Source organism: Telopea speciosissima, chromosome 5 (genome assembly GCF_018873765.1).
Source record: "Telopea speciosissima isolate NSW1024214 ecotype Mountain lineage chromosome 5, Tspe_v1, whole genome shotgun sequence".
In the NCBI taxonomy this organism is placed as follows: domain Eukaryota; kingdom Viridiplantae; phylum Streptophyta; class Magnoliopsida; order Proteales; family Proteaceae; genus Telopea; species Telopea speciosissima.
In genome coordinates, this window is record NC_057920.1 from 24,293,934 (window position 1) to 24,314,427 (window position 20,494).

At 40.7% G+C, this 20,494-nt stretch overlaps 2 protein-coding genes across 2 annotated transcripts; both read left to right on the forward strand.

Moving 5' to 3' along the window:
• Positions 1-1,210: 1,210 nt before the first annotated feature.
• On the forward strand, positions 1,211-1,708 carry LOC122662893. The gene has a single exon (XM_043858598.1). The coding sequence runs from the start codon at positions 1,211-1,213 to the stop codon at positions 1,706-1,708; it is 498 nt and encodes a 165-aa protein (XP_043714533.1).
• Positions 1,709-18,804: 17,096 nt separating this feature from the next.
• LOC122662894 lies at positions 18,805-19,350 on the forward strand. Its single transcript, XM_043858599.1, has one exon. The coding sequence runs from the start codon at positions 18,805-18,807 to the stop codon at positions 19,348-19,350; it is 546 nt and encodes a 181-aa protein (XP_043714534.1).
• Positions 19,351-20,494: the final 1,144 nt, after the last annotated feature.

Here is a 20,494-nt window from a genome sequence, read left to right on the forward strand (position 1 = left end):
AGTGAGACTAGGATCACTTATAGTCCTACTATAATCTTATGTCTTCATCAGTCTATAGAAGTCATAATATTAAAGGCATGGTTCAAGTATCGGTTTCGTATCACTCGATACCGGTTTTTTATGTACCATCTTGATACTGTGTCAATACTGTATCAATGACACGATATGAACAAGGGGTAAAATGGTTAAAAAATTCATTTTTAAGGAGATTCAGGAATAATTTTGTCTCGATATGATTGATCTGTTTCGATCATCAGATCGATATCATATTGGTTTCACAAGTGATCGATACCCAATCGATACCGTGCACTATAACCATGATTAAAAGGTGAGCTAAATGATGATTATTTAATTGTGGCGATTAAGTAGATAAGATCCACATCTTCTAATAATCAAATTCATTAAGAAGACAGAATATTGTTGCAAACGGTGCATTGATTGAAATCTTATCCACACACACACACACACACGATATATATATATATATATATATATATAGATAGATAGATACATGTACATTGTACGTGTATAATAACATACATCCGTTATGTATCCAATGAGACTCGATTTAGTGTATAAGCGTTAGATTTGATTATCCTAATCTGGGATGGGTTAAAGGGCTTGATTCAACACAATCAATCAATTTTGAAGCATATTGATCAAATACCTAATATTTGGTATCAAAATTAGGCACCACATCACGTTTTTGAGTCATAGAAAAGACTACTTAAGAGAAGGCTACCTATTGCTAGGCAAAAATCCTAAGATAAAATGATCCACCTACCGCTAGATCGAGAATTGCCTAGACTAAAAAGGCCGATTTACCATGTTCCATCAAGTTTTTAATGTATCCATCAAAATACCTAACAAAGTGTCCCAATCCTATCAGGTTGATTTGGTAGACTAGTTGAACTTGTAGTCACAGGCAAATACGACAAATCCAAGATGTTGGCCAGAACTGAAGCACACATGACATGACATGACATGACACCATAACGTAACATAACATAACCCCAACCCTACAACATTTTTATAATATATACATACAAACTCCAGCTCCCACTCCTGGTCATGTAAATATAAGCATCCAGTGGTGGGTAGTAAGCCAGTGCAAGAGAGAGGGGAAAAAGAGAGGGTTAGAACTTAGAAGTGGAAAATTGGAGAGTGTGTGTGTGTGTGGTGTTGGGTTCTTCCCATGGCATGCCTAGACATGTTCAACACAGATCACCAACAGGGTCTATATCCTCCCATGAGCCCAAGAATCTCCTTCTCAAACGGTTTCGTTGATGCCCAACAACAAATAATGAAGCATGATCATCAACGAAGCCCCAGAGAAGCACCTGCTGTTGCATCATCAGACTTTGAATTCTCTGTCACCAACAATTCCATGATGAGTGCAGACGAGCTCTTCTTTAGGGGTAGGTTGTTACCCTCCAAGGATAACTGCACCAACCAATTGCAGAAAATGACACTAAGAGAGGAGCTCCTCATTGATGATGATGATGATGATGAAGGTGTATCTCCAAGATCCTCTAAGAGTAGTTCCATCAAGTGGAAGGAGTTTTTAGGTCTAAAGAGGCCATACAATCTTTCCAAGAAAGCTGATAATAAGATCAGTGAAGGGTCTGTTATGGAGATAGCAACAGAAGCAAAAGGGTCAATGTTGGTTCATGAAGAGGCGCACCTTAGCAAGGCAGATGAGCATTAATGGTTAGGCTTGTAGAGATGTGATCAATTCTTTTGGGGGGAAAGGGTGTGATATTAGAGGAACTTCTGATAAATTTACGTTTTTTTTTTTCTGTGGTTAGGAATTTTAACTTTAATCTTTTCTTTCATCATTTTCTTACATTTTCCCCCTTTTGTTTAAGAGATTAGTGTTTTGGCTGTTTCTGCTATGTACAGTTGATTAAAATCTTTGTGTTTGATTCTGTTTATTGATAGATATAATCTGTCCATGTGTTTTAACTTTAGATTTGGCAATTTTATGTTAATTTGGTGCCTTAATGGTGGTGGGGAGTTGGAACAGTTGAAAGTAGAATTAATGCAGAAACCTCTCTTTTGTTTTTTGGGTATAGAGAAGGTCTTGGAAAGAGACTTAGAGAGAGATCAGAAGAGGGTCCAGGATAAAAAATAGAAAAAAAAAACAAAGGGGGGGGGAAGAGGTCTCTGTGGATTAGGATCGGCCAAACTGCAAATATGACACTTTTACTCTTGTTTTCTTATAAAAAAATCCAATTTTTTTATCTTTTTACCCTTGTTCGTACAAGTGGATCAGATCGGTTTCAGCCGATACCAATCTGATCCAGCCAAAACTGGGCAATCCAATCCGAGATTACGAACTATGATGGTGGGGGGGGGGGGGGACTCTTCCTTTGAGCAAAGTCAATGAGAGTGCATTTGGGGGCCCAATGAGAACACGCACGGGGCATCAACGAGGTAGACATTTCTGCCTTTCATGGGGGTGGCTAGTCATTTCGTTCCCATTGGATCTGGCCGTGGGTGCTACAATCTTCTATAGGAAACTTTTCTCAAAAAACACAAAAACAAAAAAAGGAACCAAATCCGGATAGGTCCCGATTCGGTTCCAGTAAATTCTGATATAGATCGGATCCGATGGTAATCAGACGGAACTGGTTGATTGAATTGGAGTGATACAAAACAGGATCTGCATATCGATCTACTGATTCCAATTCTAACCGGCCGAGTCAATTTTTCAAACAACCTCTATTAATGTTAGGTCCAGAAGGTCAAAGAAGACTGGAGAGTAAAGGGTAGTCAGGTTCAGACTAGAACATAGGCGTGGCAGCGGAGATTGCTCAATTTTCTGATATTAGATGAACTCATAAAACAAGTTAAGTGAGTTAGTGAGCTGTGAAGGGGGGAATGAGTCTCTCTGTGATTGTTAAAGAAAGTGGGCCGGCCATTGATCACGTTGGGCCACCCCAGAAATTTAGTTGGATGTTTGAAGTGTTGGGCCCATTTATTAAATAGCAAGTAAGTCACGTGTTGGTTCTCAGTTGTTGTCCTCCAGGCTCCCGGTATCCTTCTAAGGAAATCTCAGGAGGGACAGGTATGGATGAATTTGTCATGTTGCCCAAAAAATGCCGACCGGTATTTTAAAGGACATCACGTTCACATGTTTTCTAGTTTCTTAGTTCTTTTTTTTTTGCTAAAGATCAACAATGTATTGAATGATAGTAAGGTAAAATAGTGGTAATGGTTACAGTAGAGTACTGAAAAAAATAGCTACACAGGGATTACAAGAATTTGTAATGTGGACGTCCCATTGCTTCCCAGGTGACCATATATGAAATGAAGTTTGGCGTTGTGCTCCAGGTCCATGATGATTTGGAGATTGCTGCTTTAGTTGCTAGTGCATCTGCAGGCCCATTTCCTTCTCTGAAACAATGGGTCACTCGTCATTGTATGGTGTTTAGATAATCTTTTGCATCCCACCAAGCCTGCAGGAACTTCCCTAGCGGCTTAGAAGTGAGAATAGCTAATACTACAGATGCTGAATCACTTTCCACCCATAAGTTCCTAATCTTAAGCTTCTTAGCCTCTTTGATGCCAATAAAGAAGGCCTCCATTTCAGCATAATAATTTGTACCAATTCCTTGAAAAGAGGCAAAGCATTTGATCACTGCACCTTGATGGTTTCAAAAAATCCCTCCCGACCCTGAAGATCCTGGGTTTCCCAGGGATGATCCATCTATATTTAATTTACACCAACCCACTGGAGGCTCTTTCCACTTCAGTTCAATAATTCTTTTGGGCTGAGGTATAGCAATTGTAGCATGCATTGCCCGTGCCAATACCAGGTCTTGAACCGACTTCACTGGTATGCCACTAATTCGGGTGCCTTCTGATACTTCTCTTAAGCATTTCATAACAATATGCTTAGGGGAGTTAATTAAGCCATCATACCTTCTCAAATTTTTTTCTAATCAGATTTGTCGACATGTGATTGTTATAAAGACTCTCCATATATTTGGAAGTGTAACTACCTTCGTTTTCCTGCGCCACCATGAGAAGAACAGCTCCATGGAAGGGAATCCACTCCATCTCTCTTTGAACAGGGATAGAATTTCGCTCCATACTTGTTGTGAGAAGTTGCAATTTATGAAAATGTGCAGCCTTGACTCCGTTTCAGAATGACATAGTTCACATCTAGACACTATAGGGACTACTCTTCACTCACCCTGTCATCCGTTGGAAGTGCATTATGCATCAATCACCATCCAAAAATTGATATTTGGGGTGTAACTGTCTGCGCCATATATCTCTTGGCCAAGCTATTGGTTCAGCTTTTGTTCTTATTTCTTCCCACTCTGTTTTCACCGTAAACTAACCACTCATTGAATATGCCCACAGCCAAGTGTCATTTCTATTTGAACTAGTGATACCCCGCTCCCTAATACCTGTTAAAATATTTTGAAGAGCTGTGCACCCCACCCGTGGAAAATCAAGCGTCCCCCCCTCTAAGAATTCTGCTACCGTGGCTGATAGTCCTCTTGGAATCTGATTTGGTTGAAGTAAATACTCTATGCTTTTGTCACCAAACCACTTGTCATACCAAAAGCTTATTGTAGATCCATCCCCCACCACCCATCGCTCCGCAGATTGAATGAAACTCCATATCCTTCTCAGCCCTGGAAGGATTGACGATCCAACCTGCCTTCTCAGAGAGCCATCAACGTTCATCAATCTTCCTCTTAGAAATTCAGCAAAATCTGATTTTCCTGTTTTTATGGCCCATGCGAATTTAGCAATTAAAGCCAAGTTAATATCCTACATCCTTCTAATGCCAAGTCTTCCTTCCTACTTGGGTTTGCATAGCGAGTCCTATCGAACCGTGACTTCCTTAGCTTTCTCTGATTCTCCTGACCATATGAAGTTACGATTCCAACATTCTAAAATTTCTATGGTTGAAGCCGGCCATAGATAGATAGAAAAATTGTGAATGGGAATGCTGCACATGACCGATCAAACAAGCTCAACCCGCTGACCATAGAAAGTAATAGTCCCTTCCGCGCAAAAAGTCTTTTTTGAAATGGTTAATCGGAGGCAAAAATAAGTCCTTTTAACTCACCTCTTATAAGATCAACGCCCAAGTATCTTGTGGGGAAACGCATAATGGTACTCCCAAAGTTGCTTTCAGCCGCTGCCTGCGAACCATCGAAATGCTGCTGCCCAAAAACGCCTTACTTTTTGTCAAATTTATTTTTTGACCTGAATATTCTCCTTATTCCTTTAGGAACCTCATTACTCTCTTTACATCACGCAGATCTGTTTTCATAAAAATGAAAAGGTCATCTGCATAAAGTAAATGGGTGGGGGTTGATACCTAGCGAGGACCGGAAGCGACTTTAATCCACCCGAATTGCTTAGAGCAAGCAAGGCCACAACATAAAACCTCTTCGCTATTGTGGATGTAAGGGGAAAGGGGATCTCCTTGCTTCGACCTCTTTCCATGCCAAAGAAACCAACAGGGCCTCCATTAATTAATACAGAAATTCTTGCTGAGAGCATGATTTGATGCACCCATGAGATCCATAATGCCGAGAAACCAAATTTGCTGAGCACCTCAAACAAGAATTCCCAATCTAGTGTGTCAAAAGCTTTCTGGATGTCCAACTTCATGCTTAGACCTCCTCCCCTGCACTTAATGTTCATAAGATTTGTTAATTCAGAGGCCACACCAATATTTTCAAATATCACCTTGCCCTGTTGGAATGCTCCACGTTGCCATTATTTTTGGAATCAACTTAAATATGAAATTACCTAAGCAGATTGATCAAAATTGGCCCACCCTATTTGCATTATCCACTTTAGAGATTAGGCTTAACAAATTGCTATTGACACCCTTCGTTATCACCCCCTCCTTAAAAAAATTTTGTACCCCCCTACAAACATCCACACCTACCTCACTCCAACAAACTCTGAAGAAGGTACCTGGAAACCCGTCTGGTCCTGGCGCACTGGCTGGGTCAAGCTCGAACATTGCCTTTCTAATCTCCTCTTGTGTAGGAATCTTTTCTAGCATTTCATTGTCATCTGCAGTGACTAATGAAAGTATAACATTCAACAATCTTGGCTGCTTGATTGCCTCCCCTTTTTTGTAAAACTCCTCAAAGTGGGAAACCATACAGTTACCTATCTCACTTGGCTCTAAAAGGATCATGCCATCTTCCTTCCTGATTTCATGCAAAGTATTCCTAGTACTTCTAATTTTAGCGGACTGATGGAAATACCTGGTGCATCTATCTCCATACCTGATCCACTTATCTCTTGATTTTTCTCTCCACAGTTTCTCTTGCAGCACTACTGCATTGTTATGTTCCTTTCGAGCCTGCGTCTCCTTGTCAAACAACGCCTCTGAGAATCCCTCCACCTCCATTGCATCAAGCATAGTTTCAAGCTCAGTCTTTGTACGGGAAACCTCTTAGTCTACATGTGGAAATACCCCTAGCCCAAACCTTAAGAGCCCCCTTTAAACGTTTCAGCTTTTGCGTCACAACAAATAGAGGAGATCCTCTCACCGGTTCTGCCCATGATTGCTTCACAATATTTTTAAAATCATCATGCTCTGCCCAGATACGTTTGCAGGACATGGCATTAAATCACATCGCACCAGTAATGGAGCATGGTCCGAGATCCCCCTAACCAACACCTTCTGTGTACTACTAGAGTAGTGCTGCCACCAACCATCATTGCATAAACTACGATTCATAACAGCCCTTACATTCCCTACCCTTCGGTTGTTCAACCAAGTGAATCTGTTCCCAAAGAAGGAATTACGGATAGGGAAGCTGATGCGATCATTGCTGCAAATTCCTCCGATGATCCCGTGTTGAACCTCCCTAGGCCTATCATATCTGAGGCATACAAATACGAATTGAAATCACCTATCACTAGCCATGGGCATGATGCCCCTGCAAGAGATACCAGGTTACTCCAGAGGCTACGCCGTATAGCCCGAAAACAACTAGTGTGCACCACAGTAATGAAACTTATTGTGCCTTGCAGCTCCACCTGTACTGTTATTTGTTGATCGGATTCCAATATGATTCTGGGGCATGGTAGCTCTGATCTCTAGAGAAACCAGATGTTGGGCACCCCCCCTCTCTGGTATTGCTAATGATTTCAGTTGCCAATCTCATTGCGTTAAGGTAGCGTAATGGGCACCTGTCAACCCCCACTTTTGGCTCTACCAAACATAAAAAATTAGGTTGAATCTCCCTCATTAATCCTCGCAAATGTGCACGCGAGCTGAGATTACCCACCCCTCTAATGTTCCAGAATAAGCATTTCATGGTAAACTATGATAGGGATCTTGTTGACGCCTTTCAACTGCGCCCTCGCCTTGTACTCCTTGCAGCTCCCGGTCTACCTGGCTAATTTCATTCATCCCATGGTTACACCGTCTCTATCTGGGGATAACATTAGACTGTAATATGTGCTTCTCTCGGGCATGCTTTCGTTTCCCAACCTTTATAAATGGGGCCTCAACGTTCCCGTCCTCTTCATTAGCCTGCCCCACCTTGTCATGGTGCATAACTGCCATTCGGCCACTATTACAATATGTTACGGTAATTGGCGACAAATCCTCATCAATGGTCTGACCCGTCATCCCCACCAACAGTGCATGTCTAGTGTTAGCTGCCACATCATCACCTAACTACATTTCATATTCTGACGATGGAGTCCTGTGCACTCTGGGCTCAGCTCTGTCGATGGATTCCGTACCATGGTGGGAGAGTGAATCACTTACTCGAGAAACAGAGTCCAACGGTGAGTCAATCGACTTTGTAACAGAATCATTTCCAATGTGCGCCAAAATCTCAGCCTAAAGTGCAGTTGGCGCCACGTGTCCATGCTCACTAGTGGGTTGCACGCAAACGTCTCCTCTATCATGAGAGACTCCTACTTGCTCTGAAACTCCTCTTGCCGGCGACCGTCGCCTGTGCCATACCTTCCTTGGCCGGTGCACTTTGTCGTGCTCTTCAACTTAGCAAGCACCGGGCACCCCTTCCTCTTCTTCTGGCTCACCCTGTCGCTGCCACTACTGCAGGCACTCCTCCGTTTTATGGCCGAAACCGTAGCACACCTTGCATCTGGCCGGTGGATCCTCATAGACCACCTCTTGTTTAAAAACAAACATTTCAAGCGACCCTTCCTGTTCCCTCTCCACATACACTTCTTCAATTGTGGGAGCAGATTCATCAATGTCCACACAGATTCTAGCATAATGGCCATAGTGTGAGCTTTTTGTGCGCCTATCAATGGCTACTGGCTGACCTACTGCCTTGGCTATGGAGAACAGAATGGTTTCATGCCAATATTCAAGTGGGAGATTAGGCAGCCTGATCCGGGCCAATCGATGAGTAATGGCCTACTCCTGAACCCGAAACTCCTTATGCCATTGCTGGAACTGTAAGAGCTAGCTATCCAACCGAATAGGGCCTCACCTCCAAATTGATGTCATGTCTTCAACATTGTTAAAAGTGAAGATCACAAAACCTTTCCCTATTGACCTTAGTGTAACACCTTCTTGCAAAGACCATTGTTTCGTCACCTCTCGAAGCCTCTCCATTGATGTGTATCTGAAGTTTAACCTTCCAAGCAAAGAGTACTGTAGCTTGTCTAACTGAGCAACATAAGCCGATTGTGGAATCTTTATTCTCGTAAGGTTTCCATCCCTAATCGGCGATGGCAAGCTGTCGGTAGCCGGCAATCGTGGCTTTACCACCGCTGCATAGGTGTTTGTCTGCTCTATCGCCTCTTTAGGAAGCTGATGTATCGTCGGGAAACCTAGAAAACACCCCAGGTCTACCACCTTCTCCATTCCTCAGTTCATTCTTCCCATTCATACTCGTATTTACTAACTATGCTCTTCTAAACTGGAGATCTCAATCAGTTTCTTAGTTCCTAATCCCTACCCTACATACCCAGCAAAGAAAGAGAAAAAAGAAAAACAGTTTTCTTTTTCTTAGGGGGGGTTGAATAAGTTTAGTCCCTAATTATCTCCTATGATCATGCAATATAAAGGAAAGAATAAATCACATAAGATTAGATCTTAATATGTTCCTATGATAGTGCAACAGAATAAATTATCCTAATCATAGGATAATTATGAAAACTCATATGGATAATTTGTTCCTATTGTTTTTTTCCTATAGGTAAAGGAATAAGAGACCAAGTACAGTTCTCAAATAAGACCACAATTTCTACTTGCATTGCTTCACACCACTGTGGTTATTTCATTGCCTCGGCAAAAGTTGTAGGTTCACTTATACTAGCCAAGGATGAGAGAAAAGCAACATGTTTGGGTGAAAAATGATTAGAGTGTAAATATTTATTCAGAGGGTGAGAGGACGTACCTTGGATTGTCGCCGAAGATGGTAATTGAGAGTGGGTAACCAAACATTGGTAATCTCTTAAATACCGTGGTGGTGCCCGATTGCGCTGAGGACGAGTGGATGGGGACAGTGCTTGGTTGGGAATTTGGACCAGGTAAAACGAGGGTTGGTGGATTGTCCGATGTAGTGGGGATTGGTGGTGGTAGTTCAGATGCAGGTGGGTTTGGTGGAGGAGTACCCGAATTGGCTAAATCATCCTCATCAGTATCATGAGAAAGGAGGGGGCAGACAAGGGGTGAGGGAGTGTCTGATATGTTTTGAAATGGGAAAATGTTCTCATGAAATATGACATTGCGGGACACCAGAATTTTTTGGGTGGCTAAATCGCAGATGTGATATCCTTTTTGCCCAAATGGGTAACCTAGAAAAACCCCTGGTGATGCCCCTTTTGTCAAATTTATGTTGGGCTGCAGTGTTTCAAGCAAAACAAAGACAGCCAAAAACCCTTAGGTGGGAGAAAGATGGTTTCTTACCAAATAATAATTCGTAGGGTGTTTTCCCATACAGCACATAGGTGGGTAAGTGGTTGATAATGTGTATGGCAGTAAGAACATAGTCCCCCCAAAATTGTAATGGTAAATGGGCATGAAAACGTAATGCTTGAGCGACATTGAGAAGGTGACGATGCCGGTTTTTCACCACTCCATTTTGTTGTGGGGTGGAAAAAAAACTTAATTGATGGATAACCCCCAGTGTTTGAAAAAATTGATTAATTGGATGATTTAAAAATTCGATGCCTTGATCAGAATGGATTCTGTTTATGGTGGTGCCAAGTTGCCTATTTATCATAGCAAAAAAGGATTGAACCACAGTGGGTACTTCTGCATTTGTTTGCGTGAGATAAAGCCACGTCCTATGAGAAAAATCATCCACAATTGTTACAAAATATCGTCCCTCATATAAAGATTGTGTATGATACAGTCCCCAAACATCTAGATGTATCATATTAAAACAAGCAATAGTTGAAATGGAAGTGGTAGGGAATGGTAATCGGTTCTGTTTTGGTAGGGGAAAACAATACAAGGACCATTTTTATTAAAAGAAATGGCAGGGTCCAAATGTTGTAAAGAAGAGATAATGGAAGAACTCGGATGGCCTAGGCGGCAATGCCATAGGTCATAAGAAGATCCATTGGCAGCAGCAACCGAACATTGTGGAATGTCCAAGTAGTAGAGATCGCCATGACGATTATCCGTCACAAAAATCCTCTTCGAGCAAGGGTCTTGAAAGACACGTGAGTCATTGAAAAAATTAACTTCACAAGAAGTAGTAGATGTAAGCTTGGGAATGGAAAGCATATTGAAATTGAAGGTGGGAACATAAAGAACATTCTCAAGTGTCAATGAAGATTATAAAGTAACAGTGCCTATGTGAATAACAGGTATTTGAGTACCATTAGGCAATGTAATATGTAATGCATAAACAGGATTGGAAATATGCGAAAAAATGGATAAATCGAAAGACATATGATCCGTCGCCCCGGAGTCAATTATCCAAGGGGAAGAACCAAAGGAAGATGCTAGACAAATTTTACCTGGAAGATTTGCAAAGGGATGGGTATTACCGACAGGAAGTAATGCCAAGAGATGTTCTATTTGGGCAGCAGATAGAGTTGGTGCTGAAGGAGTGGAGGGCGCGGCAATCAAATGGGATGGCAGTGTGGTAGCACATGGGGCAGGAGTGGTGGAGGTGCTCTTTGAGTGGGTCAAGGATTACGGCTGTTGGGGTACCCATGTTTCTTGAAGCAACGCACCTCAGAATGGCCATCTTTACCCAAAAAAAAAATCACAATGATAAGTAGGCTTCGAAGAGCGTTGATTGGTTCCTTTCGAATAGCCAACGGCCATAGCAGCGTGATCAACCTGGGAAGATGCAAGTGAATGAATCGAGCATTGACGCTCTTCTTGCAATAAGAGAGAATATGACTTGGCAATCGTAGGCAATGGATCCATTAAGAGAATCTGGCTGCGAATGGCAAAATAGGAATCATTTAGACCTTGAAGAAAGTCCATTAAAGAATCAGACTCAAGGTATCCTTGAAGAGTGGTAGCGGTTCCACAAGTACAGGTGGGCATAGCTCTATATGAAGAGAGTTCATCGCGAAGACTCTGCAGTTTGGTATAGTATGCTGAGATGGAGTCAAGACCTTGGCTCAACATGGAGATGGACCTATGAATTTTGAAAATCCCCAGGGCATTCTTCTGAGAGAATCGATCATGCAAATCGAGCCAGGCATCTCGGGCAGAGTCGATCCAAAGTATACTGTGAGCAATGTTGGGAACAATGAAATGGACGATCCATGATCTCACCATACTATTGCAGCGAATACAGTGTGGAAAATAAACAGAGGTAGAGTCGGGCTTGGGCAAAAAACCATCAAGAAACTGACGTTTATTCTTAGCCTCAAGCGCCATGGCCATACATGATGCCATGTGGGAAAGTTGTCACCATCAAGAGCTAGTGTTACAAGTGTTGTACCTGGTTGATCAGAAGCATGCAAGAAGCAGGGTGACTGGGCCGGTATGGCCGGTGAAGTTGAAGATGGATCAGTAGCATCTCTAGTATTCATGGTGGGAATGAGAAACCCCATAATCGTCTTAGGCTTTGATACCATGTTAATGTAATAACCCAAAGAATATGGTATTTGAATTGGTGTATTTCTTCATTGATTTAAGAGTCAATATATACAAGGATTACAAGGGTCAATCACCCAATAATTAGTGCCTAATTATTTCCTATGATCATGCAATATTAAGGAAAGAATAAATCGCATATGATTAGATCCTGATCTGTTCCTATGATAGTGCAAGAGAATAAATTATCCTAGTCATAGGATAATTATGAAAACTCATATGGTAAGAATGGAGATGATAAGTAAACTATCACTTTCAATTGCAACTGTGTGAATTCCCATTTCTCTAGCAAGTAGTAATGCCTGTTGAACTGCAATTGCTTTAGCAACACAAGCATAATTAGTTCCGCAACCACCAGAGAAGCAGAAGAGCAGCTAGAAGAATCTCTACAACTCCTTCATAGCCGCTGATCCCTAGATTACAATTGCTAGCTCCGTCAACATTGATTTTGACTTGACCCGATAGGGGAGGCTTCTAATATATGTGATTGTGCCTCAAGTAGTTAGTTTTAAATTTGTAGGATTTTGTAAACTCAGAAGCAAATCTTCGGGTTGAATAGAAGAGGTTGCCTTCATTAATATAATGCTATGGAGGAAGATGTAGTTCAAGTATGATTTCCAGAGGTGCCATAGGATACTGCATATTGTAGCAAGTCTCTTGGTAGACATTTCTGTACCATTCGATGACATGATTAGGTTGCGGAGAGCTTCTTGAATGTTGGTCCACGAATTCATCATGAGAGAATTATCGAGCCTCTAAACAGCATCAGCTCGAGATTAAGAATAGATGATTGGGGTTTAAGTTGGGAAAGGAGCATAACTGGCAATGTGACAGCAAGTTAGCGAACCTATTATTCAGCAGATCAATTATAGGGCGCTTGCCAAGCAGAAGCTTCCACAAAAAGAACAAAACCTTAGGGGCGGTTGGGATATGCCACAACTTCAACCACACTGGATCTACTGGGTTAGACTCAATAACCATTTCAATGTTGTATGCTGATGCTGCAGTGAAGATTTCATTAGCAGTAGGGAGCCAGATGTAGTTATCTCGTTGATTCAAAATAGGGACCGGAATGGAGATTATTTGTAGAGAAACTTCATGCGGCCACCATCGTAAGATGACTTCTTCGCGCCAGGTTCTAGATGCATGATCAATGAGTTGGATTACTCGAGCAGGGGTAGTTGACTACAAAGAAAACAAAGCAGAACTTGGGTGATAGTTAAGGATCCAAAAGTTAGTGCATGGCTTTATAGACATTCCATCCCCAACTTGAATAAAAAGCACTTTGAGCAAAAGAGTTCTACCTCCCAGGATTGACCTCCAACTCCACGAGGCTAATGAAGGAGAGGGAGCATGGAGAAAATCTATGTCGGGGAAGTCCTTTTGTTCATTAGACAACCCTATAGTGAAGTGGGATTTAGAAGTTTCTGGGCTTTTTTGGCCAGCATAGCTTTATTTCTAAGTCCTGCACATTTTAGATTTAAGCCACCACACCTTTTGGAATTGTAGATAGAATTTCAATTGATGATGGGAATCAATGAGCCATCTCCACTTGACCAGAAAAAAATGTGGCAGGTAGAGTTTAGGCAGTGGATTCATCCTCTGTATCATGTCCATGCAGTCTGTCTTTCGAATTCTACTAGATATGAGAGGGATCCCCAAATCCATCCAGGTGTTTAGTCGTTAACTGTCCACAAGATCATACGTCTTAGGAAAAATGAACCAGAGTGGACTTGACTATAAGTCATCATGTAACCTCTAAACATAAATTGCAACGGAATTCTCCATCCATATCCATTCAATTAATATGATTAAATTCAAGTTCCCAATAAACTGAAAATTTAACTAACTATTACATCGTCTCAAAACTCAAATTAATCAAAGTTACATGTCCTTAAAAATTCATGTCTAAAACAGAATTTAAATAAACTTCAAGATTCAATCCTAAAGTATGTCTTTGTCACAATCATAATCTTCGTCCTCTTGATTCTCCACATAGTTCTGATCAATATCTACGGTCTCCTCTTCTGAAACATAATAGGGGTAAGTTTCGGGAAGAAACTTAGCGAGATATCATCCAAACCTCATACAAATATTTTAAAAGACATGTACCATAACAGAGATGGAAAAATATATACATAAAATTGGGGTTATTCATCCCTATAGAAAATTTCACAAAAACAGCAACATAACATATTCATAATCAAGTACAAACATCATGCTTACACCTAGCCAAAAGCATAATCACGATATCCGAATTTAATCATGAGCATACACATCAATGTAACTACAAACACCTATCTTGCACCGTACTACAAGTGCAACTCACTCACCAAAGGTGAGAACAAGAAGTATGCCCCGTACCGTACTATAGGCTCATCTTCTCAATCACAATTAAATAAAAAAAAAATTCATACATCCATAAGCACGCAAGGAGTTGCCATGCTTCCATAATCATGAAAAATATCATCATAACATCCCTCTTACCATATCTCATGCTATTATGCCTTTAAATCAATGATTTTTTCAACATAGTTTTCTCAAATAAAATTGTTAAACACATGCTTGAAAAATTAGAATTTTAGAATCAAGAGAGGAGAATATTTTTTTAATATAAAATAAGCACAAGGTAATAGATTTTAACTCACAATTTTGCTGGATTGAATTTCTAAAAAAAGCTTGAAGGTGCTTTAATGGTGGAAGACCTCCCTCCTTCCTCTCTCTTTTTTCTTCTTCTTCTTTTCTTTCTTCCTCTCTTCCTCCTCTCTTTTCCACGATCTCTCTCTCTTCCTCTTTCACGATTTCAGTCTCTCTCTGCCCTCCGCACGATTTATGTCTCTCCCCCTCTTCCCTATTTCCACTCAATCGCACTTTCTCTTAGGAATTTTCACAATTTCCCCCTCTTTCCTTTTTCAACTCAAACTCTTTTTTCTCTAACTTCCTTTCTTCCTTTTTCAACTCAAAATCTCCTTACGTGGGGAATCTCCAGCCCCCCATTAGAACCTAGTAATTTTTAAGTGGGGCCCACCAAGCTACTTAAGGTTAAATAAATAAAATTTTCTTTAAGTGCTTCCCTAAAAATTTGATCCTTAGACCTCTTTAAATATATATAAACTCCTATCCACTAGACTAACCCACTTAAATATAAATGGTTTTATAAATAAATATATTTAAAAAAAATGATTATCTTACCCCAAAATCGATTGATCGTGGATCCAAAAATCAAGATCCTCAGTTGGCCGTCGATTTAGAATTTACATCAATATGAAATGTCCAAATCACCCTTACATTTTGGGCACGAGTATTACATATATCCTTTTCAGAAGTTGGGGTAAAGTGAAATGTTGCACAGAGCTCTTGTTTTAAAGGATGCATGGACACTTGGACTGTAGTGAGCTCTGGTCTTCGAGATGCTCAGACATTGACCTGACATATCACATCACTTGTTTATAATCTGAGTGAGAGTCCTCACCTCCAATCTAGAAGCCTTCCCAAAGAGAATGAGATCGTCAGCGAAAAAATAGATAGGAGGAGAGAGGATCTCCCTGCCTTAGACCTCTCTGTAAGGAGAAAAAGTCTAATGGGGAGCCATTCAGAAGAACCGCAAGTTGAGAGGACTCCAAACAAAACATAATCCTGTCTATCCACCAGGGCTGAAAGCCATAGCTAGTCAGAACAGATCAGATAAATCCCCATTCAAGGCGATCATACGCCTTGCTCATATCGATCTTTATGGCCACCATCCCATGACAACCTCTTCTATGGGATTTAATGTGATGCATGAGCTCATGGCATATAAGGATATTATCCTGAATGTGTCTGCCACGAATGAATCGGTTTTGATTGAATGAAATTATCTTGTGAAGCAATGGCCTCAATCAACTCACCAATGTCAGAAATTGCATAGACTAGTTGGTCTGCAATCTCCAATAGATACTAGGTTCTCCACTTTGGGGATGAGAGTTATAAAGGTCCTATTTAATGGCCTTGCAAAGACTCCCATGGTGAAGAAGTCTTGTACCATGGATACAATATCCAGGCCAACAACAGCCCACAAATTTGTGATGAACATGCTAGTGAATCCGTCAAGGCTTGGAGCCTTCGATGGTGCCATATTGAAGATCGTATTCTTAATCTCCTCAGCAGTTACAAGGGCTAGTAAATGATCATCATCCCTGCTTGTAACTCAGCCAGCAATATGGCAGAATTACGCAGGGTCTATTCATGGGCTAGAAGAGGTGAAAGTGCTTTTGAAATTACCATTCACCACTTCACTCAGAGCAGCCCTCTCAGTCATTTACAAACCATGGTGAAGTCCCTGATAACGTTTCTAGCTCTGCGTTTTTTAGTGGTGAGGTGAAAGAATCTAGAATTTTGATCACCTTGGGTAACCCATGTAGAACACAACTTTGATGCCATAGTGACTCTGTTGACTTAACACCCTCTTAAGAATCTCTATGAAGTAATTCTTCGCATAAAACCAATCCTCTTCCCTTGCACTTTCATCCATCTCATATAGATTCTGAAGAATAAATTGAATATGCTTTTCTTTATTGCAAAGATTGTTGGGTTTTGGGCTCAATTATTATAACTTGATTTATTGGGCCCATATTAATCACTTAAAGGGGATTTAATCCAAACCATCCATTGTGGGGATGGATTAGGTTTGGGGCTTATTTATAGCAACCCTGGTCCCTGCCGTCTCCCAACTCAATTTTGTGACTTTACTCACGGAGTTACAGAGGGATAATATTGATAGGGAAAGACGGGAGAAAATCTAGGGCAAGCAGAGCGTATAGCTGTTAACCATGAGGAGTAGATCTTTGGAGATCTCGTTGTGAAAGCTGGGATCTACTACAAACGAAAGGAACAGGTATGAACACATTCCCGAATATTATTATTTGTTGATTGTATTCTAGCCATGTGAAGCATAGATCACCTAGATCCAACAGTGGCATTAGAGCCAGGTTTTCTTCACATGCTAGATCAATTGTTCATAATAGAAATATGAATTAAATATTGGTCTTGAGATTCGGATAGATATCAAAGGATTTTTTATTTTTTTATTTTTTTTTTCCTGAACCATAGTCAAAGCTATGATTGAGTTAAAAAAAAAAGGAATAGCAGTAGCCATGGCCGATTGGTTTTTGCAGTCGGTTGTGGGATGAAGACAAGGCCCTATCTGTAATTTTATGAAAATTTAAGGGCTATTTGGTTTTTCAGGGATAATCATAACTACCATTACAAGTGGCATTCCCTTGTTGGTCAAAAGTTATACTTGTGTTTTCAGTGGGATGAAAATTTAAGTTATTATGAAGGGCATTTGGGTCTTTTCATGTGGTTTAATAACCACCAAGCCATGTGTCACTCATTTAAGAAGAGGATTCATAATGGATTACTAATTGAATGTTACCTTTCCAAATAAATCGGGATAAAGTAAGTTTGGAAAGTTGTTAGGGGGGAATATTTTAGATTCCCAATGTTAAAAAAAAAAAAAAAAAAAACGGTTATCTGTGGCGGCGTCGGATCATCACCGGGTTGACTCGGTAGGGTTTCTGAGTCAACCCGGATGGGCTATCGGGTTAGAGTCGGACTCAGGTAGACCGAGTCCGACCCAGGTGGGCCAGCCCAGACCCGATCCTAGTGGGCCGGCCCAGATCTAACCCAAATTGATAACCGGTCCGAGAAATATGATTTGCCCCGGACCCGATTAGTCGGGTCAGTCCGACCCAGGTTTTGACCCAAAAATTTGACCCATCGGGTTTTTGGTGCCAGCCGGAATCTGACCGGCGGCAGAAATTCCGGCCATTGACAGGCAATGTTCCCAAAAAAAAAAAGAAGAGGAAAAGCGAAACAGAAACAAATTCAGTGTTTCTGTTTACAGAAACAGATCCGACGTTTCTGTTTCAGATTTCTGTTTCTGTCTCTGTTTTGAAATAGATTTCTGTTTCCAAAACACAAAAAAAAAAAAACAGTTCAAAACTGTTTTGGGACTATAAATGCATCATTTTTGTTGCAGTTTTGCTCTATAAGAATGGCTTTGTGTCATTTCTAGCACTTTAACACTTATTTGGGGTTTTTTTCATTAACATTAATGGGCATGGAACAGTAGCTAGGCTGATATGACACGTAATGTAGAGTACAAAACTGAATGTATGCATGGTTAAAATTATAAATGCTTTATAATGAATGTATATTCCCCATTTAGCTGCAGTTTATGGGGTCATATTGGGTTATGGTTGAATATGACTGAACCCACCAAAGTGGTAAGGTCCAATTCGACTATAGTACATATGATCCAAAGTTTATAGTAAGGGTAGCACAGTAGATGGTTGATCACCCAAAGGTGATGTCATCAAAGTAAATTAAAATGCATACAAGGTAGGGAAAACCCTAATCTTAAAAGTGACTAGTCACCCAAAGGTGGTGGTCTCTCTTAAGGTTAGAGTTGTCTAGTAGTTTTGCAAAGTGGATGACTGATCACCCAAAGGTGATGCTATCAAAGCTATCGAGCAGGATTTGCAAAGTAGGTGGCTGATCACCCAAAGGTGATGTCATCAAAGTTTTGAGAGGACCACAACATTTCAAAACCCATAGGTTAGAAATGTAGACATTGTTGTAACTCTTGTTTTGGCTAATTTGTTATGTCTTAACTAGCATGGATTTGGTATTGATTAAATATCTAAGTTATTATTATCCTTTTGGTTTGATAAACACTAGTAATTAATTAGATAATTTTATCAACCAGGATGTCTTTCAAAGCCTGCAATACCGGTGTTCTTGATATCCCCTTACTGACTGGTGATGACTTCAAGAAATGGTTAGAAGAGATGGAAGTCTACTTATGTCTCAAGGACTTAGATCTATGTCTTAGGGAAAAGAAGCCTGCAGACCTGACTAACTCTAGCACTACAGCTGAGAAAAATGAATATGCTTCCTGGGAAACTTCTAATAGGAAGTCTATTGCAGTAATCAAGAGTGCATTGACTAAAACACTCAAGGACAGTGTTAAAATTTCTGAAACTGCCACGGAGTATTTACAGGCCATCAGGGCCAAATTTGATTCCTCAAAGAAAGCTCAGGCAGGGGATTTAATGAGCAAGTTGACCTCTTCTAAGTTTGATGGAAATGGCAGTGCCAAGGAGCACATTCTTGAAATGATCTCTCTGGGCAATAAGATGAAGAGACTAGACATCAACTTTGATGATGATTTCCTAGTGACACTGGCTATAAACTCACTCTCTGAAGCCTACAAGCCACTCCGCTCCACTTATAATGCTTTGCAGAACAAATAGGATCTTGATGAGCTGATTAAAGTGGTAACTCAGGAGGAAGGGATGATTAACAGAAATAAGGTGGGCAGTGCCTATTTCACCCATCATTATAAAGGCGCATCATCAAAGGGGCCTCACAGAAATGGCAGAAGGTTCTCGAAGAAGAGCAGGTACACTCCTTATGCTAAGGAGAAGACTCATCAGGCAGGCAAGGGGAAGACAGAAAATACAGGGCAGAAGAATTTCCAGGGTGTTGAGTGCTTCTGGTGTAAGATGAAAGGGCACATGAAGAAGGATTGTTATAAGAGAAAGAACTACTTAGAAAAGAAGAAGGGCACTGGTATGAATCTCTCTTGTGTTTGTTTTGAATCCCTTTTGGTTGATGCACCATTGGATTCTTGGTGGTTAGACTCTGCCTCATCTGTTCACGTCACTCATTCCTTGCGGGGGTTTCTAAACAGGAGGGTGCCAAGCAAGGGTGAGGTGAGCGTGTTTGTGGGAAACGGAGCACAAGTGGATGTGGAAGCCATAGGAACTATTAGACTTTTTTTGAATTCTGAACATTTTATTGATTTGAAGAATGTAGTTTTCATTCCCTTAATGAGGAGGAACTTGGTTTCAGTTTCTAGATTGACTATGGATGGATATTTTGTTAATTTCAATAAGAATGGCTTCACATTACTTTATGATTCTGTCGCTATTGGATGTGGTTGTGTGTCTGAGGGTCTCTACAGACTAAATTTAGCTTCTGCTATGGTTATGAATATTGGAGTGAAACGCCCTCAGTTTAATGAGAAGTCCTCAATGCTCTGGCATAGAAGGCTTTGTCACACCCCCATCCCTGAACCACGGGAAATGCAACCGGAGCATACAACTACGCTCTCCAACCACCAGAATCACGATGCAAGTACCCAAGACTAACTCATTCACAACGACGATAATAGGTAAAAGGAAAGGATTAATATTAATAACATCGAGTTAGCGAAGCTAGGTGATAACATATAAAATATTATCTATTCAAGTTTACCCCTTCAAGTACAATTCGTTCTAATCGGGACCTATGTATTACCTACTATATAAATAATACATCTATCATGAAAGGAATCAAAAGAATACACCTATAATTCAAAATGAATAATCAAGTGCATCAAAAGATGGCCACCGC